The sequence below is a fragment of the Daucus carota genome, chromosome 9 (genome assembly GCF_001625215.2).
Source record: "Daucus carota subsp. sativus chromosome 9, DH1 v3.0, whole genome shotgun sequence".
Classification (NCBI taxonomy): domain Eukaryota; kingdom Viridiplantae; phylum Streptophyta; class Magnoliopsida; order Apiales; family Apiaceae; genus Daucus; species Daucus carota.
In genome coordinates this window covers 43,280,544-43,297,404 of record NC_030389.2, presented here as the reverse complement: position 1 = coordinate 43,297,404, position 16,861 = coordinate 43,280,544, and the positions used below count along the sequence as shown (strand labels likewise).

At 34.0% G+C, this 16,861-nt stretch overlaps 4 protein-coding genes across 6 annotated transcripts; 2 read left to right on the top strand and 2 right to left on the bottom strand.

Annotated features, from left to right (window-relative positions):
- The first annotated feature begins 1,436 nt into the window (after positions 1 to 1,436).
- LOC108203021 (NAC domain containing protein 50) lies at positions 1,437 to 4,841 on the top strand. 3 transcript variants are annotated; one of them, XM_017371707.2, is made up of 5 exons: positions 1,437 to 1,726; positions 2,271 to 2,545; positions 2,642 to 2,845; positions 3,986 to 4,130; positions 4,270 to 4,841. In XM_017371707.2, the coding sequence occupies exons 1-5, from the start codon at positions 1,534 to 1,536 to the stop codon at positions 4,371 to 4,373; spliced, it is 921 nt and encodes a 306-aa protein (XP_017227196.1). In that variant the 5' UTR covers positions 1,437 to 1,533; the 3' UTR covers positions 4,374 to 4,841. The 3 variants fall into 3 exon arrangements, with proteins under 3 accessions (XP_017227196.1, XP_017227195.1, XP_017227194.1); XM_017371706.2 differs by having other exon boundaries at positions 1,442 to 1,726; positions 2,648 to 2,845; positions 4,266 to 4,841; XM_017371705.2 differs by having other exon boundaries at positions 1,465 to 1,726; positions 4,266 to 4,841.
- Positions 4,842 to 6,641: 1,800 nt separating this feature from the next.
- LOC108203023 (uncharacterized) lies at positions 6,642 to 8,041 on the top strand. Its single transcript, XM_017371708.2, has one exon. The coding sequence runs from the start codon at positions 6,738 to 6,740 to the stop codon at positions 7,764 to 7,766; it is 1,029 nt and encodes a 342-aa protein (XP_017227197.1). The 5' UTR covers positions 6,642 to 6,737; the 3' UTR covers positions 7,767 to 8,041.
- A 636-nt stretch (positions 8,042 to 8,677) lies between these two features.
- On the bottom strand, positions 8,678 to 9,401 carry LOC108200894 (glycine-rich cell wall structural protein-like). The gene is made up of 2 exons (XM_017369161.2): positions 9,159 to 9,401; positions 8,678 to 9,060 (listed from the first exon to the last, which is right to left on the bottom strand). Exons 1-2 carry the CDS (start codon positions 9,304 to 9,306, stop codon positions 8,870 to 8,872), a joined length of 339 nt encoding a protein of 112 aa, XP_017224650.1. The 5' UTR covers positions 9,307 to 9,401; the 3' UTR covers positions 8,678 to 8,869.
- A 3,387-nt stretch (positions 9,402 to 12,788) lies between these two features.
- Positions 12,789 to 15,957, bottom strand: LOC108202284 (glycine-rich protein A3-like). Its single transcript, XM_017370671.2, has 6 exons — positions 15,873 to 15,957; positions 14,611 to 14,896; positions 14,065 to 14,304; positions 13,251 to 13,409; positions 13,099 to 13,136; positions 12,789 to 13,055 (listed from the first exon to the last, which is right to left on the bottom strand). The coding sequence occupies exons 2-6, from the start codon at positions 14,861 to 14,863 to the stop codon at positions 12,873 to 12,875; spliced, it is 873 nt and encodes a 290-aa protein (XP_017226160.2). The 5' UTR covers positions 14,864 to 14,896; positions 15,873 to 15,957; the 3' UTR covers positions 12,789 to 12,872.
- Between the last annotated feature and the right edge of the window lie 904 nt (positions 15,958 to 16,861).

The following is a 16,861-nucleotide window of genomic DNA, read 5'->3' as shown; positions in this document are numbered from 1 at the left end:
GGAAAAAGTTAATCACAACACGGCCAATAGCATAGAGGGGGAAGCAAACCTCGATTCGGTTCAGTTTTTGGGTAAAACTGCAACCGAAACCGAAGGTCTTTGGTTTTAAAAATTAAAAATCGCAATCGCAACTGAATCGGCGGTTTCGGTTTCGATTTAAAACTTTGGTTTGGTTTTAATCGGTGTTGTTTTGGTTTTAGAACCGCAAAAAATTAAATTAAGAAACATATTTCCAATTTAATGAATAAATAAGTTAACTAGAATAATAGTTGAGGAGAAATTTTGAAATTTAAACCATCGCTTGAACAAGAAATTATTTATGATATGTTCAATTATATATCATGAATGATTTTTTTGCTTTATTCACACCGACGAACTTATGAGATTTATAATCACTGCTTCAGTATTACTATCCTACTCTGCTATATACAATTAATATATTAGTTGATAACCCATGGTATACCATGAGATATTAATTTAGCTTATATATTTTCTTATAAAATCATATAAATAAATATTATTTATTATTTTTTTAATAATCGGTTCGGTTCGCTTTTTTGCGGTTCGGTTTTCACTTAAAATCGGAACCGCATCCATTAGAATCGGTCCGATTTTAAAATTTTCGGTTTCAGTTCGGATCGATTTTATGCGGTTCGGTTTTTGATTGGTTTTTCCAGTTTTCGGTTCGATTTCGGTTTGAATTCGGTTTTTTGCTCACCCTAGGCCATATACCTTTGACAAAAGTCAAAAACTTCTTAATTCTTGTTTCATACTGAGAAAAAAAATCTCAAAATACACAACACATGACATTTTTTTTATGATCTAAGTTTCTTAGAAATTATGAGCATATGACTATTTTTTGCTGAAATGTATTTATTGTTAATATTTTTAATTTCGTATTAGTATTAAATATAAAAACTTTAGTGTATTAAAGCAATCTTGAATATGAATACAACAAAATCACTCATTTAGTCTTATAAATTAGACGTAAATTAGTAATTTGTCTCATGTTATAAAGAGTCTCGATATTTCAAACGAGAAAAATAAATAGAAACAGAGAGAGTATAATATTTATTAATTGATAAACTAAATACTTTACTAAAATAATAATTTTTTTTTAACCAGGTCCAAGATATTAATTTATGAAATATATATATCGGGAATGTTAAATACAGTACTTAAACTATAAAATCTCCTGACAAAAAAAAACTACTCCCTCCTTCCCATCTTAATAGTCCACTTTGCAAAGAAAAAATTTCTCATATTATTTGTCCTACTTCTTTGTCCAATACAATTTTATACAAGTTTCAATGTTAACATTTATTAGCATGTACAATTTTCATGATTTACAATGCAAACTATGTTGACTTTTAACAAAATGAATGAAAATTTAGTAGTGTTTTTGTATAATTAATGCATAACAATGATAACAACATATCATATTTAATTTTTTTTAATAAAAATGGGAAGGAGGGAGTATAAAACCTGAAACGTCAAGGGTGCGGAGTATGAAATTTGGTCAAGTATTGGGTTATGGATCGACGTATTTCGGCGGCGGCGAAGAATGAGTATCCGATATCTGGGTTGGTACCTGGCTTTAGGTTTCATCCAACAGATGAAGAGCTTGTGGGGTTTTATTTAAGGAGCAGGTTTTGTGGGAAGCAGTTTGAGATTCAAATTCTTAAAGAAATTGATGTTTATAAGCATGAACCTTGGGATCTTCCAGGTAGAAATAAATATATGTATGCCTATACATGTGTATTGAAGTGTTTGATTTGCCCTTTATTTATATTTCTGGTTTTGATTTCTATTAATATGTTTGTACTAATTTGATTGTGATTTTGGTTTATGTTTATAATCCGAGTTGTATAATATGTGAATTATTTTTTATATTGAGTAATTTAGTCCTATGTTTTGTTTTCGTTTTGTTGATTTAAGTGGGGGTTTTGTACTTAATTGATCTTTGTTTTTGATTCTGTGTGAGTGTTTAACTTATGTCTAATTTTTGTAAGAACCTTGTTAATATGCGAAGTTGTGGGATTTGGGAATGAGATGTTGGAAAGCAATAACAGTTGTTTTTAAAATTAAAGCGAAGTGCAAATCTATTGTAGAAGCAGAATGATTGTTAATGTGCTTGTTTTTGTTACCCGTTCTCCTTGTATTTGTGCTTGATTAAGTACTGTTTTGATAGGTATTAATCGCTGCGTTTATCTAAAATGTGTGTATAGTCCTCCATGTCATCTGACAAATTCCTTTACTATGGGGTTTAGGTCATTCTTTGCTGGGTGGTATAGATGAGTGGTACTTTTTCAGCCCCGTTGATATGAACTATGGTAATAGGTCCCGAACGAATCGCACCACTCAAGCAGGGTTTTGGAAACCAACCGGGAAGGATTGCTGTGTACGTCACATGGGAGAGACTATTGGGATGAAAAAAACGTTAGTCTTTCATCATGGCGGACCTCCATATGGCATACGAACCAACTGGACAATGCATGAGTATAGACTTGTCGACACTGAACTACAGCAAGCAGGAGTAACACAGGTGACAGTTGTTCTGATTTACATTTCGAAGTCACCAATTCAGTGTTGTACTATAATATTTAGACTAACAGAATTTTATGATCCTTGTCTGGGTAAGAAAAAGGATGCATTTGTGCTCTGCAGAATTTTTAAGAAAAGTGGCTTAGGAGCACCAAATGGGGATCTGGAAGATCTATTCATTGAGGAGGAATGGCAAGAGGGTGCAACACTTATGGTTCCTGGGGGAGAGGCTGAGGAAGATGTGGGCCATGTCGCTAATGTTTCTGACGGAAGGACCGGGGGAAACGATATTGACCAGCAGGTAAATTTCTCAACCCTTTAACATCGAGCAAAATATGTATTTATGTATAACCAAGACACATTTTTTCAATGTTCTTGCTGCACTAGAACTAGCAGTTATTGCCATTGGGTTCTGTGGTTCTTGAATTAGGCATCCTTTGCACCTTGTTGCTCCACTGATGTTCACATGGTTTCCTTGGTTTTCTCATGCACATCTATACTGTTTGTGTCTTTTCCCCCCATATTAATGTCACTCTCACAAGTATAAAAGGCATTAACTTTGAATTGATATATAGCATTAGTAACGAAAGATTGAGACCACCTGGCACAGGATGAAGTCATTCTTTATCGAAATTAGTGACCGTCATGCAATGGAAAAAATTCAGCTTCATGCATGCCATTAGTATATGAGTCCTCACACTAGTGCAGTTTGTTTCCCTATATCTGGTTTGCGCCTGCTTAGATTGCCCACTTGTTGAATGTTAACTAGCTTGTCATTTGCCATCAGGCAACTTGGAAGCTGCCAGCTGGCTATATGTCTACTTTGATTGCTCTTTTGTACACAAAAGGCTGTATTTTGTTGGTTCTATGTCTGCACATTAGAAGACACATTCTAAAATGTGTCATAAATCTCTATTTCCCATTTATATCCAGGAAAACCATATGGTAGGTTCCTTTCAAGTTTTTAATACTTTTACTTCCATCTGCTTTAATGTTTTCAGTGGATAGCATATTATTCTTGTTCTTCAATGTTGCAATGTGGCTGTTTGTGATTACCAGAGTCAAGAACTTTTGCTAGAGGTCATTATATTAATCATTATTACAGTATGTAAAGATTCTGTATCTTAATTGTTATGTATAAAACTACTTTAAAATATAAATAAACTTTTTGTATCCAGCTACACTTAATTTAAAATAAAATATGAATTTTATTTATTGTCAAATATAATACAAATGTGTTATTGCGTTCTAGTATGCAACAGTGTGACATATTTTAAATTCTATTTGTTTGTTTGTTGCTTTCTCAATATATGAATTTGTGTAACTACTTTTTAGTCTGTAACAGGCATAAATATTATTAAATATTATTAAAATTGGAGAACACCCATTGTTGGATATTTTGCATCAGCTACTGATAGTTGCTGATGATATACATGATCAGGGTCTTAATGTGGGAGCAGAACAAAGAACCACATGCTTAGAAGAAACTTCAGTAGAAGGGAACAAACATGAAAATGAAATTAATTTCGAGGTTCTTAGCGAGCATTTTGGTAAATCATTGGAAGATGCAGCAAACAGCTTTCATGGTGAGTTTTGTTTATATGCTGCTGTGCTTCTATGTCCTGGCTTGCTTTGTTAATAGACTAAACATGATATATCTGTTGATGTACATATTTTATAAATGTGTATATGTTCTATTTCTAAATGTTCTGTTTTTTTAGTTAGTCGGTCCACATTCAAACGCATATGTAGAAGTCATGGTATTAAAAGGTGGCAAAGTGGCAAGAGTAGGATGGGCATTCAGAGTTCCTCTAAGCTCCGGAGTGTAAATAATAAGGAACCGAGTAAAACTAATTATGTTTATCCAGGCATTCCCCCTTTACAGGAAATAGCTATTGTTGCTGACACAAGCCAAGACATAAATAAGATAGATGTGAAGGCAACCTATAATGGAGTTGCTATTAGGTTTGAGCTGCCTAATTCTTCCGGAATGGCAGAGTTGGAGGACAATGTGATTGAAAGGCTAAATTTGGAGAGAGGCACATTTAGCATAAAGTATAAAGATGAAGAGGGGGACTGGGTTTTAATTGCTTGTGACAAAGATGTGCAAAAATGTATAGAAATTTCAAGATCATTGAGAGAAACAATAATTAAGATGTTGGTTGATCTGCCGGTTAGCCGTGCACCTTGACACCAGATGGTCTGTTTTTATATATAATTCTGTATCTTCTGAGAAATATGGATTCATATATCATGCATTTTCGCCGTAATTTGCTAATGGTCATTTTGATACCTCACTCTGTACTGATATCTGCATGTTGGTTTTCCTCTCAAGCCGGTCCTTGTTTAATTGTGTGAAGAATCTAGCTCCCCATTATGATATCCATGGCTGTGTGATCTAGCTCCCCGTCGTGGAGTCCACGTGAGATTGTTATGGACTATTGTATGCTGGTTCTAATACCATTTTTAAGGTTTGCTACACAAGTTTAACTTCACTTCACAATAGTATGATATTTGTCTGGTTTGCACCTCCCAAAAGTCCTCAAACTATTGAAGTTATCTGGTTGCTTATCTTCTAGTTACTTCCTCCGTCCCTTTTTACATGTCTCCCAAAAGTTCTGGTTGCTTATTTTACATGTCTCTCTTGAAGTTATAGGATTTTGGTATGCAAAATTTTTCAAAACCTTACGAGTTTTGAGTGAAGAAGGTGATTAAAATAATTGTTTACGTCTTGTTTGAGATTGTGAATCATGAACATGATGCAATAGCATAAACTAAACCAGCGTTGATATTCGATTTTTAGATTTATCAAATACATTTCACTCGATTTCTAATTTCAATCCCATATCACCTCTCGAACCAAACGACCTGGTAACATGAACTATCTATTTGATGTGAAAAAAAATATAGTATATAATAATATGATGCGAGTATTTAAGGGAAAGCTGAAAATAAAACTTTTTCAAAAATATTTATGTTCAAAAATTAAGAATATATAGATTATGTCGAAATGGACACTTGGATGGAATGTAACGGAGGATTGATTAGAAATTTGTCTATAAAAATTTTGCAAACCTTCGATCATTCCTTTCATACTATTTTAACTAAAATTATAACCCACATGTTTAATGTTCATTCCATTTCTACTTCATGTTTCCTAATAATCTTTATCAAAGATTATTTAAATCCATTCATGATTAGTGATTATTATCCTATACTTTCTTTTTTCTCCGAAAACTTCTATATAATTTATCATCCTGTTATCCTATTATTGAACAAGGTAAAGTTCAAAAATTGTGTATTCGATTGAGATTTTAATGGATTGTTTTTAGTCCATGAATTTTTATGGAATGTATGTGATTTTGATTTTGTGCGAATTTTTGATAAAATATTGTAGAGTTGATATAGATTTTTTAGGAATTAAGCACAATCCTTCAAAATCTCACGGATTTTGGTGTAATTTCAAAAAACTTAAAATACATTGAGATTTCACATAAATTCATCATTTTATGACATTAAAAAAAAAATCAATCAACATTTAAATACCATCAATTTCAATGGATTTTAAACAATCTCAATCGAATACCATTAGATTTTTAAGTATAAATTTAAATTGATTGGGTTAAATTCGATGAAGTACACAAAAATATGGAAGTATTATAGTACAAAATTGAATAAAATATAATCAAATCATCTAAATTTTAACTTTTTTCGTTGTACAATTTTATAAACATTTTACAACATGCAAATTATGTTCTAAACATAAATAATTAGATTTTATAACATAATTTAAAATTCTAATTACTCCCTCTGGTCCTTATTATAAGTCACGAAAATTTTTTACACACAATTCTAGGTGCTTTGACCACACACTTAAAATTATTTTTTAAAAAATTTTCTATGTCTGAATTAAAATATATATCACATATTTTAATTCAGAAAAAAAAATTTAAAAAAAATAATTTTAAGTAAGTGGTCAAAGCAGCTAGAATTGTGTGCAAAAAGTTTTGATGCGTTATAATAAGGATCAGAAGGAGTATTATGTGTTTCAAGATTTTAATTAATTTTAAAAAATAGTGGATTTCATAACGAAAAATACACCCCCAAACTTTGTTTTGGCAGAGAAACTGGTGCATCTTGTCTGATTTTACACACACCGTATAAAACACACACTCAGCTTCAACTCATCAACAATGGCGGCCAAAGCTTTACTCCTCCCCAAATCACTCCCTCTCCAAAACCCACCTCCAAAACCCCTCATAAACCCTAACCCCACTCACCTCCACTTCACCACCAAACCCAAATCCCCAATCTCTCTCCCACCCCTCAAATCCACCTCCATTTCTCAACCCGACCCGCTTGTCACAACCCCACCAAAGACCCGCGTCCGCATCCTCTCCGAAGCGCTCCCCTTCATCCAGAAGTTTCGGAACAAGACTATTGTGGTCAAGTACGGCGGCGCTGCCATGAAATCAGGTGATCTCCAGGCTTCTGTTATTGCTGATCTTGTTTTGTTGTCGTGTGTTGGTATGCGTGTTGTTTTTGTTCATGGAGGTGGCCCGGAGATTAATCTTTGGCTTTCGAAGCTCGGGATTAAGCCGAATTTCCTTAATGGGTTGAGGGTTACTGATGCTTCTACTATGGAAATTGTGTCTATGGTTTTGATTGGGAAAGTTAATAAAATGTTGGTTAGTTTGGTTAATAAGGCGGGAGGGACTGCGGTGGGGTTATCGGGGATTGATGGGAGGTTACTGACTGCTTCCCCTGCGGTAAATGCAGAAGAGCTGGGGTTTGTGGGGGATATAGCGTCCGTTGATTCGGGTGTTATAAGGCCTTTGATTGATAATGGGTGTATTCCGGTGATTGCGTCTGTGGCAGCTGATGGGAATGGGCAAATGTATAATATTAATGCAGATACGGTGGCGGGGGAGTTGGCTGCGGCTTTGGGTGCGGAGAAGTTGATATTGTTGACGGATGTTGTCGGGATTTTGGAGGATAGGAATGATGTAGGGAGTTTGGTGAAGGAGATTGATATTAAGGGTGTTAAGAAGATGATGGCGGAGGGGAAGATTGCAGGTGGGATGATTCCGAAGGTGAATTGTTGTATCAGGTCGCTTGCACAAGGGGTGAGGACTACGAGTATTATTGATGGTGGGTTGGAACATTCGTTGTTGCTTGAGATTTTGACGGATGAAGGGGCTGGAACTATGATTACTGGGTAATATTGTTTTAATTTTTCTGTTTTGGAGTCGTAAAGATTTTATCTTTAGTCTCTGGCGTTTTGTTATAATTTCAAATCATCTAACTAGTGTTTACTGAGATGAAGTTTACGGTGTAGTCTTGGCTGCAATTGTTATGTCCGGTAATATGATTACCTATATGAGTTATTACACGAGGCTAATGTTTTCATTGTAGTTGTATAACCTTCTGTAAAAGAGCTTTGTTGTGGTAAAAGAGTAGTGCCATTTTTTTAATAAATGTCCAATTTTGAGGCCTATATTTGTCCACATAAACTGTTGTTCTGCTTTGAAGTGTGTTTGTGTTTGAATTTTATCAGACAAATATCCATGGGTTTTGAGAACATGAAATACTAGGCATGTCTTTGACACCACATACATAAGATTTATATGTTTACATATTTTCCTATATATAACAGAACTGCCGATAAGATTAAACAATGCCTCTGAGAACTTCCCCAGTATAGATCCTGAGTGCATCAAGAAACACTTTTTGTACTCAAAACTAAGACTTTGTTGACAGAAAAGTTTCCTATATGGAAACCTTTTGGTGATCAGGGGTATGTGTTGATCTAGTTCTGCAGGTAGCCGAGAATGTTGGACAATATGCTTTTCTTTCGTGGAGCTTGTAGGTAAACATGATCTTAGTAAAGAGTCTTTTCTAGTTTTGTCAGCATAATGAAGATGCATACATAATGAAGATCCACACACACACACGTACATGACTATATGCACATTCGAAAAGCATGTACAACATGATGTTGCACCATCAATAGTTGCAGAAAGTTTTAATTCTATCTTTACTCTTTAAAATGTTGCGTGACAATTAGAAGCAGTGCCCATACGAAACCATTCCTCCATAGGAAGAAGAAATTTGTATGAATATAACACAGAAATAAACTTACGTAAATAATAGTTATTGCCCTTCTGTAACTATAGTGAGACCATTGTTGGGGCACATATGTTTGCCAACAATGCCTCTTGTAGATACATCATATACTAGGCAACCTTTATTACATTATCATATTCTTAGATAAGCAGACATTGGCACTGTTGAGGAGTCCAGATGATTTCTTGTATTTATAGAATTACTTCCACTTCTTATATCCATGCATCTTTCCGGCTTTGCCAAACTTTCCATGATGACCATAGTGACTAGCACCACCGTGCCCGTAACCACTGTGAGCGTAGCCACCGTGACTGTGACCGTAACCCTGGTGCTGGTTGCCAAACCCAGCACCGTGTCCGGGCATTCCACCTAGTCCAGCAAACCCATGTCCTGAAAGTAAAAATTATACTCAGGCAAGAAACACAATAACTTGAAAACATGAACTATAAACGTCACGACTCGAGCATTGCTCGTCTTCTGCAGCATACCTGAGGGATACATGTGACCTTGTGGGTAAGCAGGCTGATGGCCGTAGGATTGCGGTGGATAACCCGCAGCAGGTGGGTAGCTTTGTGGAGGGTGGCCTCCATAGTAAGGGTACTGACCATGATGAGAATTATGCCCAGAGCCCCACATTTTTAAACTGTGAGAAATTGTATTGAACTGATGCCACTGCCTGTAACTAGCTCAAGTATAAGATGTATTTATAGAAAACGAGGGGCCTCTTATTTTCCATAAGAAGATTCATATTGCTTTAACTGAATGATATTTAGACGTGTTTTTGGCGTGTTAGATATTAGTGTGGGTTGGAGCTAAAATGGTATATTAATGTTCCTTTTAGCTTGATCAATAAGGCTGAACACCTACTTCTATATTCTCAAAAATGGGGATAAATTCATGATTCTCCCTCCATGAAAGTGACAACTCCAATTAGCAAAACAAGAATAAAGGAAATATATCAGGAAACGGATTTGACACGTGAACGTTCTTTTGATTTCTCATTGTCTAGTTGTTTTTTTTTTTTTTTTGACAAATATGGCTTATAGCCTTACAAATGAGTATCTGTTCTACGAAACTCTCGGGGTGAGTCAGGATCGAACCAGGATCTGGGACGACAGAGGATAAGCTCTTAACGAGTGAGCTATCCAACCGTGCTCTCTCATTGTCTAGTTATGCGTTGAGATTTTCACAAACCAAGTCGTGCGATGTTGGGTGCAGTTTGACATAGTATAAATGTGGTTCAAACAGCACTTATCGTGATTTATATATCTTATAACTACAAATATATATATGTCATGTACATAATTGTATTATTTATAACTAGCCTTTAACCCGTGCAAAGCACGGGCGGGTATATAATTCGTAAATTATTAATTATAATTTAAATCGTAACGTCATTTTATTAGTATTTTAGTATTAATGAATTGGATTTTAATTAAATTATATTAACCAACTCATTGTATCTTCTAACGGAAATTTAGCTTTCGCAATTTATTATCTATCTATAAATATTTTTCTGATATTAATATGTGACAGTTTACTATTCAATTAATTTTAAATCAAAATTTTCATATTTCATATATTTTCATATGTTACGTAATGGTTCGTATTTGTAATGAAATATAACATGTTAGAGTTAAATTTCAAGTAGAATACGTTATAATTAAAAAGTAGCGTTTCCAATTATTTATATGTATTTTAGACAAAAAATATTCAAAATTGTATATTTATAATTAGTTATACATTTATTTATAAATATTTTTTAATATTAATATATGTTATTAACAATAGTTTCACCTTTTTTCAACTAATTAGCTTTCGCAATTTATTATCTATCTATAAATATTTTTCTGATATTAATATGTGACAGTTTACTATTCAATTAATTTTAAATCAAAATTTTCATATTTCATATATCTTCATATGTTACGTAATGGTTCGTATTTGTAATGAAATATAACATGTTAGAGTTAAATTTCGATTAGAATACGTTATAATTAAAAAGTAGCGTTTCCAATTATTTATATGTATTTTAGACAAAAAAATTCAAAATTGTATATTTATAATTAGTTATACATTTATTTATAAATATTTTTTAATATTAATATATGTTATTAACAATAGTTTCACCTTTTTTCAACTAATTATAAATTATATTTAAAAGATATTAATATACATCAGGAGTGTTTTTAGTATATGAAACTGTTTAATATATATATACATGTTGCAGACTTTTAGTTTTATAGGAGTGTACCAAACCAAAATTTTGTACGACTACAAATTATACCTATGTTGCCTTTTTATAGTATAGTATAGATTATGTTATCTATTTATATGTCAAACTTTTCAACTACTTTTCAATAATTTCTTTATAAATTAAAATTATTTCTTATATTTTCCGGCTACCCCTTTCACTCTTCCACGGACCGCTCACTTGGAGACTTCTTATTCCAGCCGTTTCAATATTTTACACTTTACACTAGTTTTGATTTGTGCAATAACATTATTTTGAATATTTGGCATCGTATGATTCAAAAATCGAGTGAACAACGATTTATTTAAAGTCCTTATCAGCCATTACTGATTCTTCTTGGAATGGACTAAAAAAGTGGTACTCCTTAGTTCCTATACGAAATAATTTTGTGATTAGAAAATTTTATTAATTTGTTAAAAAATTCAGTTCATCATTATAATTAAATATATTAATCATTTATGTCGAAACTAATTTTTTTTTATAACTTTGGCAAGTGTTAATTTGTCAAACATCACGTATGCTATATATTTAAAACGTTGCAAATCATATAATTATACAAAATATATCGGTAATAATTTATATAATCTCAACTCAAATTGATGATCTCCATTTAACAAAATAATATTTTCTTTATGTTTATCTATTCATTAGCTTGCAGCACAACTATTAAAAATCTTCTTTACAAAAATTGTACAAATTAAATCCAATATTTATTCATAACCAATGATAAACATGAAACTGGAGTGCAGAAAAGAGTTCTGAAATGAGGAAACCAGCAGAACAAACAGAATGGGTATCACATAATGAGATAATGTATATCACAATTTCTCAGATACATATCAAATAATGAATGATTTCTAAACTATGCTACTAGGGGAGCAGAAACAAAGAGAGACTCATCTTATATATTACTAATAATAAGCTTACGGAAAATTCCTAGGCAGTTCAGGGTGTCCTGTAATACGCTTTTTCACTATGACAGATATAGGCTGTCATTATGTGAAGCCTGTGCATGATCCAGAAGCAATCCGAGATTATTATTTTCTCGAAGGTTTTGTTGAGAAGGAGATTATGAAAGATTCGATACTGAAAGCTAGGCAACATCTTTCTGCAGCTGGATGGACTTTTCGTTACATCTTCGACAAGTCTGGCAACAAAAAAAAGATCAAGTATGTTCCTCCAAACGGAAGCAAAAAGCATGTCACTCTTAGAAGTGCATGTAGGTACTATTTGAAGAGTGAAAGTGGAGGAGCTGAAGAAATCATATCTGCTGTTAAGGGTAGAGCAAAGAGGAAGGCACGTCTCGATGATGACAATGTGGGGGGAATTGAGTCTGAGGGATATGGCTTGTGTCTGCATAACCGTCAATTTAGTTTTGATGATTTTGAAATGGAAGATGGAGTTGAAGAGGTTCAGGATAAAATGCGAGGTTTAAATTTGGAAGAAGGGGAATTTAAATTTGATGGTTTGGGAGAAAATGTGGATGCTGGGATAAGTAAGTTGAATTATGCAGGAGGGGATGACCAGGTGATTGAAGTTCACGAAATTCGTGAAGAAGAAGAAGAAGTCCAAGAAATTAGCTTGAGAAATTACAAGAAAAAGGTGAGCTGTGACAGAGAAGTAGATGCTGGCAAAACCAAGTCGAAAGCTCTGAAGAAAAAGAAGAGAAGGATAACTTCTTGTGATCTTTTTGGAGACAGAATGTTGCGGTGCATGCAAGGTTATTGAATTTTTAGCATTTTTGTTGATGAAATACGATGATCTTCGTGTTTCTTTTAGAGAATCTGCAAATTTTCTATCATTCTATGAGTAATTTGAATACTATGTGATGCTCTTGAATATTTTTGAGTTCTGTACTCATCCATGGCAGAAATAAAAATATTTCAGTATTATTCTGAAATAAATTCTTTAGTACAAGGCATATATAAGAGGAACAATGTTACAAGTTCTATATCAGACTTGCAATTTTATTTATGAATTTTATGATAATTAGAGAAGAATACAATGAATTACTTCCACTTCTTGAACTTCCCATGTTTTCCAAATTTTCCATGCTTGAATTTGCCGTGTTTGTGTCCATAGTATCCACCGTGCCCGCCATAGCCCCCATGAGCATAGCCGCCGTGGCCATGACCATGACCATGTGCCATATGGTTAGCCCCGTACGAGGTTACAGCACCAGCAAGCATTCCTACTACACCAGATCCATGGCCTGAATGTATATGTACACACTTAAGAGTATTAGGATTTGAGATACAACAAAATAGCAGATTGTTTTGTGTTGCCTTACTATTTTATTGAAAACTGTGTGTTTTTGTGTGAATACCTGGATGGTGAGTATAAGGGTAGCCGGATGGTCCATAGACCGGTGGGGGACAACCAGCAACCGGAGGGTAGCTCTGGGGAGGGTAGCCTCCGTAGCTTGGATATTGTCCATGATGATGGTGATGATGATTATGACCGCTGCCCCACATTCTTTCAATAGCTGATAGATTGATGCAACTTAACTCAGCATAATTCAAGAATTTATAAGAAAACTACAGAGTCGTGTGGAATAATCTTTAATTGTAATACTAGAAATTAATCAAGAAACACGAATATTTGGGTGTGAAGAGAATATGTCTGCATTTTCTTTAATCTGAATATGTGTAGCCTGATAAGTAAGCTGATTGATGGGACGGTGAATGGGGTGATTCGTTTTCTGTAGGAGAATGGAATAAAGCAACATTCATCTGATGTGATTTTAGGGAATTACCGATGACTGTGACATGCTCTAGTACCACTTTTTAGGACCCTAGCGCTAACCACTACACCAAAAGCAACTATTTGTTGGAGATGATGCAACTATAACTTTATAGTGTAACAGTCAACGCCACTGTTCGAGCTAGGGAGATGCTGGACACCCCAATAGTGAGATGTTCAACCACATTCGTAGTGAGATATTCTTATAAAAGTCACAAAAATCCATATATTGGTAAATACTGTTAAGCAAAGAGCCCTGGAGTACTGCAAATGAGCAGTCATCAGTACTTTGGCTCGAAATGAAAACTAGCAACATGCTAGAACTGCGAAAAAATATGATACATGTTTTATTATTGATGAAAACTCAAAAGCCATGACTTAAGAAACTAAGTAATATTACTTCCACTTTTTGCCGTGCTTCTTGCCCTTCCCATGCTTTCCGTGCTTAAATTTTCCCTTGCCATGTTTGAACTTGCCGTGGCCATAGCCTCCCATGCCTGGCATTCCCATCGCCCCATGTGCATAGCCACCATGCCCCCCATGTCCATGCCCGTGCCCATGACCATGAGTCATATGATGAACACCATAAGCTGCTGCGGCAGCTGCTGCACCACCAGCAACCATTCCTGCTACTCCCCCTGATACGTTAATTTGTTGTTAGGCAAGGAAAAATTAGTTGCCCAGATTTTAGAAAAATAGAATTTAGTGCAGGATATACATCAAAAATCATTAACCCTGTTCTTAATTTATAAATCATAATACTGTGCCCTTCGCTTATTGGCACTTCCTGCATATAATCGCCTCTTGGCTCAAACCATGAGGCATGCGCCTCTTTCCTCATCGTCTCGTGCTCCTCCAAACTTACTTAGTAACCAAAAAAGATTTTTGCACAATAACATATGTTACCTATGCAAAAACAAATAATAAATTTCATTACCACATACCTGGCATGTGTGGACCTGAATGGTGTCCAGCAGGAGAATAGCCTTGTGGAGGATAACCGCCACCCCCTTGTGGATATCCCTGTGGGGGATACCCTCCGCCCCCTTGTGGATATCCCTGTGGGGGATACCCTCCACCAGCTGGTGGGTAGCCCTGGGGAGGATAGCCTCCACCTGCTGGCGGATACTGCCCAGGAGGATAGCCTCCACCACCAGAATGATGCGGAAACAACCCTTTATCTTGCTCGTCCCCCATTATTCTTAACCAGAATAGCAGCTTCAAAATACTCTATACTTGTAAAGATAATGTTATATTGGTGAAACCAGAGCTAGTATATTAACCAAGATTAACACTCAATTATAAATATAAATTATGCATGAGAGTAAAACATTTGCATCTACAGGCTAACATATTCAGTGAATAGAGTTGGTATAGATTAAAGTACCATCTGAAGCACACAGACATAAATTATGGACTTGATTATTATCAGACCCTTAAAGTTTCCGTCAGATAACAGAACATCATCGACAGATCACATTTCATCTAGCAACAAATTTCTAAAACACCACCACCACCACCAAAATAGTAATCAATTTTGATCCAGTGACATCTCTAGTTTCACATGGAGGATACAGAGAACAAATGTTTTCAGTATAAGCAGCCAATTAAGTTAATTAGTAATAGGCCTTTTGAGAGGTGTCAAAAAACATATGTGAGCGAGTTAGCTATAGTAGAATTAAGCGGTGTTGCATGGCCCAACAAGTGACATCAGAGCTGAAGATTAACTTTTGATTAAGCAGTTCAGCTCTTTTCCAAAATGAACAATATCATACTAATGTGTAATTTAGAGGCGTTGTGTGCCTTAAGAAGATTGATGGTTCTTAGACCGGGGAAAATTACTCAACCAAAATTCACATCGAGGAGGAAAAAAAATACCATAAATGTAAACAGTGGATTAACAAATAACTCGTATGAGATCTTTTGGGAGGTGTCGGCCATCTTCAATGTTCGATGCATATAAAAAAATCAATCACACATCTTTTACAACAAATTCAACAATAAGAAAACAATATCGGAGGCAGAAAAACAAACTAACAAATCAGAATCCATCTAAACAAGTAAAATGGAACTTTATGATTTACCAAAATAATCACACCCACAAACACAAGAGAATTCAATACCTATCTTCATGCATGTATATAAGCAAACCATATATTACATGCAAGAAACAAGATATTACATAAAAGAGGATTAAAGAGCTTACAAGTTATAGTTAGAATGCAGAGAATCCTCAAAAGCAGACGTCTAACAAAAAAATTGTTATCTAAGGTGAATGGAACAGAAAGAACGAAGCAATATATATTTCATATTTCAGGCGTTTTTCTAGGCATGTAATAACCGGAATTTCTCGTTTTACTTTCAAACACGTATCCGGCTTGCATTCGGCGATGGCAAATGAGTTTAGATTTCGGAGTGGGTTCGGGTTGGAGTTTGATTGGATTCGACCAAAATAAATTTCTTTTTAAGAAAATATCAAATAGCATGATCCAATAATAATGGGTCACTAGTAATCGTATAAAAATAATTATATGACTTAACATAAAAATATAAATATGTGTCATTAATATTCATTAATCCTGCCGGTGTATTCAATTGAGATATTAAAAGATTTTTTTCATTCATCAAATTTAGAATATTCAACTTAGATTTTTAAAAAATATAACAAAATCTTGAAATATGTAATTGAAATATGATTCAAAATCTGATGGTATTTATTCTGGTTTTTAAACTATGTTTAAAATTTGATTGTATTCAATTGAGATTGTTTAAAATTCATTAAAATGATTGTATTTAAGTAGTGATGGGTTTTTTTGGATTTTATAAATGATGGATTTTATGAGACTGTTCAATGTATTTTAAATTTTTTAAATTCCAATCAAAATTCATAAGATTTTGAAGTATTATGTTTAAATCCTAAGAATCTATATCAATTTTGCAATATTTTATGATTTATCCGCACAAAATCAATATCTAATAAAATTTATAAACTAAAAATAATTTACTAAAATCCTAATTGAATACACCTCAGTTAGTTAAAAACTAGTTGAGAAGCCGCGCGTTGCGGCGGGCTATAAAAATTATATTAATAATTTAATATTAATGTTTATATAAAATAAATTTGCGGCAGCTTATAAAATTATATTAATGATTCAAAATTAATATTTATATAATAAAATAATTTTATATTTTAAA